This window comes from Haliotis rubra, unplaced genomic scaffold (genome assembly GCF_003918875.1).
Source record: "Haliotis rubra isolate DU_JTF1 unplaced genomic scaffold, ASM391887v1 Scf876, whole genome shotgun sequence".
NCBI lineage: Eukaryota > Metazoa > Mollusca > Gastropoda > Lepetellida > Haliotidae > Haliotis > Haliotis rubra.
In genome coordinates this window covers 385,456-390,328 of record NW_025767608.1, presented here as the reverse complement: position 1 = coordinate 390,328, position 4,873 = coordinate 385,456, and the positions used below count along the sequence as shown (strand labels likewise).

Genomic DNA, 4,873 nt, shown 5'->3' with positions numbered 1-4,873 from the left:
ATTTCATCAGGTGTGGTGCCCTCAGGGACAGGCTGATTAACAAATAAATGATGTACAAGACAGTATTAATCTGCAGTTGATGAATGACTAATGTCATTGCTGCCAGAGTTGTATTACAGTTGTGTATGATTAGGGTACCATAGCCATATCTATCATTGCGATATAAAAATATTAAAACATCAGTGGAAAATAGCACCTTGTATTGACTATACTCACAACAGGTTTCATTTGGTGTAGATTGAAACTTATGGACTATTCAACATCAGTGATGACCAGGTGTTCGCCGAAGAGCATGTCCCGCCCAACCTGCAGCACCCACCATTCCCACAATTTACCTAAACAGTACATCCAGGAAGTGCTGGATCCAGTTCTTGTGACACATGTTCATAATCATTTGTAGCCTGACCATTCAAAATGTTTTGGACATTGATGCTCTTGAATGTGCAAGCACGCGCCAAGAGCGACTATAGGCTGATTTTTATTGTTTTACTTTTGTATTATCTTCTATTCAAACGCGGATTGGGTCCGGTTTGTAAACATCAGTAACTGTTATCTGCCAGTTTCCAACACTATTCTGGATTCAAGAACGAGCTTCTCCTAAGTCAAGCAGCAGTGAGTGATTGAGTTTAGTTTTACGGCACGTTTACCAATATTCAAGCAATATCACGGCCGGGGACACCAGAAATGGGCTCCACTGCAACAATGGCCAACAGTGCACTCATGTGGGGAATCAAATCCCGAGTCGTCATGACGTGCGAACACTTTAACTTCAACGCTACCCACCTCCTATAAAACAACAGTGACTTTCAACACTCTTAACATTCTTTGTGCAGTAACATTAATTTTTGTTACGTTTGGCTGCTACGTCTGGTTTTACCCAGTGTAATGCCTGGTTTGTTAGCAACCCTAAACAACATGTCTTTCATATGTTATTCTTATTTTCTATTTGTCGTGAGTAGTTAATTTCACAATATAGGTTCCGCGCAAACCTGGAAGGAGTAAAACAACTTATCATCGTTATTTTAAATATTATTCGTTTTCAGTAGTTGGTTTACTGGTGACAGAAAAGAACACCAGGTGTCATGACCAGCATAATTTTCAAATACACCGTGTGTTATGGGTAAACAAGCCACGAGACATCATGGCCGGACTAATCTTGTAGTACTTGACCTTTTCTTAAAACGCCCACGACCCTAACCGCTCCCCAACCCCCACAAAACTGAAATTCTATTCTCTTGTAATGTCTGTATGTGTTTCCGTTCTTTCAAATTCACTAATGCCATTGCATCCACATTGTAACCAATATAAATCCAGTTAGCAGAAGAGCCCTTCCCAATTTCTCAAGTTACAATTATTTCTCTTGCAAATAAAGGCGGAAAAAATCGTTTCTTATGCTTAAATATATGTGTCTAAAGCCGACTGAATTGCACAATTCCGACTATATCTTGAACACGTCTTTATGAATCACATGCAACGATAAATCTATTGTTCATCTGAAATATAAACACAAACAAAAACAAATTTAACCAGAAAACCAAACAAGCAATACAAAGTTTTTAAAAGCTTCTTCAGGCCCTGAAAGCCGTGACCTTGATCGAAGAACTGCTGAGCATGCGTCGGCTGACGGTCTCTGGAATCCAACCACTTTCCATATGTTCATTATCGATTCATACAATTATTATATACATTCCTTGCTTCCTGTCTAATGATTCCATATATAACGCTTTTAATTATTGGTATTGCCGAAGATATATATATACTGAATAGGTAACGGTTTCTTGGTAAATGTATAAGTGTGTAATCATAGTTGCAAACACATCCTTTTATAGTCCAAGTCAAACACTGCCGAGACATGATAGAAAATACATGAAATAAAATAACAGTTTAAATGTTGTGTGAAATATAAACGTAAGAGCCATAACTGCTGGGCACTGAACCAGGAACTTGGGCGTGACGACACCGCCGTCTCTCCCGAGATCACTGAATGTTGGCTATTGTAAGTTCTCTTTGAATCATTATATTCACACTGTTTCATTAATAACGGTAACATGTGAAAAGATTTGGTTACGCAGGTATCTACAGGTTATCAAGCTCCACATTGCGTTGGGTCTCCTGGCAAAATATAACGTTCTGTCTAATGACGTCTTAACATACATAATGTGTGTATATTCAAGTTATATCTACAGGAAACGTCTTGAAACATAATGCTAATAGTCAACGATGACGTCACCCTTTGTTCACGATGTCGTAAAAGCGGTATGTTGTTATAGGCGATGTCTGTTTGTGTGAGCGACAAGTCTTTACCAATGGACACCAGCATGACACCTCATGATGATTTCCAGGATCGTTGTCCAACTGCAGACGATAAAATCTCTCAGACATTAGGTCATATTGACATATCCAATTCTCATCAATAATAAAACGCAGAAAATTTGACAAATGGAGATTTAAAATGCGAAATAGTGGCAAGAGGTATTAATTTAAATGGATACAATTCATTTATCTGAATTGTATGCATATTGATTTAGTGAGAATTCATCAGATTACCAAAATATTTCTGTCAATTGATGCTTTTTGATCAAATTTAATCGTTATCTCCTTTTCAAAGACAATCATTTAATTGAATGGCCATTCATCTTTGTCCGTGTCAGTAGAGTACTAGCAACAGACATCAACGGGTTGTTCTCTGACATGGAAATCCGTCAACTATATTACATCTATTATAAAATTTGTTCCAAATCAGCATATGTTTTTTTTTTCAAAAGCCAATATATAACAGTAAACTTATCTTTAAAGTAATGCCCAAACTCGGTCTGGTTTGGCGACTTGTCTAATCGTATTCGCTTTCCTGGCCCAAGAGGCGAATGAGTAGTTAGGTGGATAAAGTGTTTGTTCATCTCTCGGGTTCGATTCCCAACACGGAAAACGTCCCAAGCTATGACATTGAAAGGAAGTTGCTAAACCGACATACAACCAAACATTCTGACTTACTCAAGAAGGTGGGATTGGTAGGGTTTAAGAGATAAAATTAGCTATTAACACGATTTCGGTAACCACTTTGCACTACTTACTCACCACGAATGTATGGCAACAATGTATGGAGAACTTGTTCACATTTCACTTTCAGTGATAATATGGTTGGTACAACAGATACACATGAATGAGTAAGTGAAGAGTATATCGCAGTGTACCAGCTCTAAGCAGGGGAAAGATAAAGGCAAGCGGGTCTTTACCCTTGAGGTGAAAGAAACATTGCGGTGGTGGTGCTGCCAAGCCAAGAACCGGTACCATGGAGGACTGATGGAGGACTGTCGGTACCATGGAGGACTGATGGAGGACTGTCGGTACCATGGGGACTGATGAAGGACTGTCGGTACCATGGAGGACTGATGGAGGACTGTTGGTACCATGGAGGACCGATGGAGGACTGTCGGTACCATGGAGACTGATGGAGGACTGTTGGTACCATGGAGGACTGATGGAGGACTGTCGGTACCATGGGGGACTGCAAGATGACTGCTGAATGACAGAAGGAGGACTGTCGGTACCATGGAGGACTGAAGGAGGGCGGTCAGTACCATTGAGGACTGATGGAGGACTGATGGAGGACTGTCAGTACCATGGAGGACTGATGGAGGACTGTCGGTACCATGGAGGACTGATGGAGGACTGATGGAGGACTGTCAGTACCATGGAGGACTGATGGAGGACTGTCGGTACCACGGAGGACTGATGGAGGACTGTCGGTAGCATGGAGGACTGATGGAGGAGGACTGTTGTTATCATTGAGGACTGATGGAGGACTGTCAGTACCATGGAGGACTGATGGCGGACTGATGGAGGAGGACTGTCGGTGCCATGGAAGACTGATGGAGGACTGATGGAGGACTGTTGGTATCATGGAGGACTGATAGAGGAGGACTGTCGGTACCATGGAAGACTGACGGAGGACTGATGGAGGACTGATGGAGGAGGACTGTCGGTACCATGGAGGATTGATGATATTTGATATCATGAGTAGAACTGCATTTAACGCTTAAATAATTACAAAACGAGCAACCGTCATATTCAAAGCAACGGGTTATTGAGAAGTAGATTTCTTTCACTCACAAACCTCCGTAAGAATTTGTGGATGTAAAACGTGGATAATGTGTTGAAAGATTTTCAATAACTCGGTTATTGAATGCTTTTCGTTCAAGAAATATTATTAGGTAATATATATGATTTCAAACGTTTGCCAGGAAAGGTCAAATATTCATTCGCACGTCATTACCAGTTTAATCAGTCTTAGAAAGTGAAGATTCTGGAAAGACAATATTGATGAGATTTCATTTGGCCGCTCTTGTGTAAAAATGACCACAGAAATGCTTGATTTAGTTGTTTTGAAGCGTGACAACGAAAGGCCCACAGGCAACGTCCACAGGAACAACATACTCTACTCATGACGACTATCAACAGATTACCGCATCAGAAGTCGTCGGAACGTTGGACACTTGAGAAGAATGTTCTTTACTAATGAGTTACGCTTCATGCACTATTATCAATCCGATGACAGAGCACGTAGTGTCAACAGGCATTTATGTAAATGCTACTTCACGCAATACGATCTTGAAGGCGATCGTTTTTGGGGTTGTTGCGTTACGACCTGGGGTAGACCCAGTGAATGTGATTGATGATAAGTTGAATTTTGTGAGACACCATGATGAGATTTCAACATCTGATGTTTTACAATGTTCACAAGAGAACGTCCATGGAGTGACACTACAGCACAATAACGTCAGGTCACATGTTGAGAGTAACGGAGACCTTAGAACAATGTGTAAGCGCTAAGCTAATCTGCAAGATCACCAAACCACAGCGTTGCTAGAAGTCC

At 40.9% G+C, this 4,873-nt stretch overlaps 1 protein-coding gene across 1 annotated transcript; it reads right to left on the bottom strand.

Annotated features, from left to right (window-relative positions):
- Positions 1–3,571: 3,571 nt before the first annotated feature.
- LOC124263273 (leucine-rich repeat extensin-like protein 3) lies at positions 3,572–4,015 on the bottom strand. Its single transcript, XM_046697865.1, has one exon. It carries the CDS (start codon positions 4,013–4,015, stop codon positions 3,572–3,574), a length of 444 nt encoding a protein of 147 aa, XP_046553821.1.
- Between the last annotated feature and the right edge of the window lie 858 nt (positions 4,016–4,873).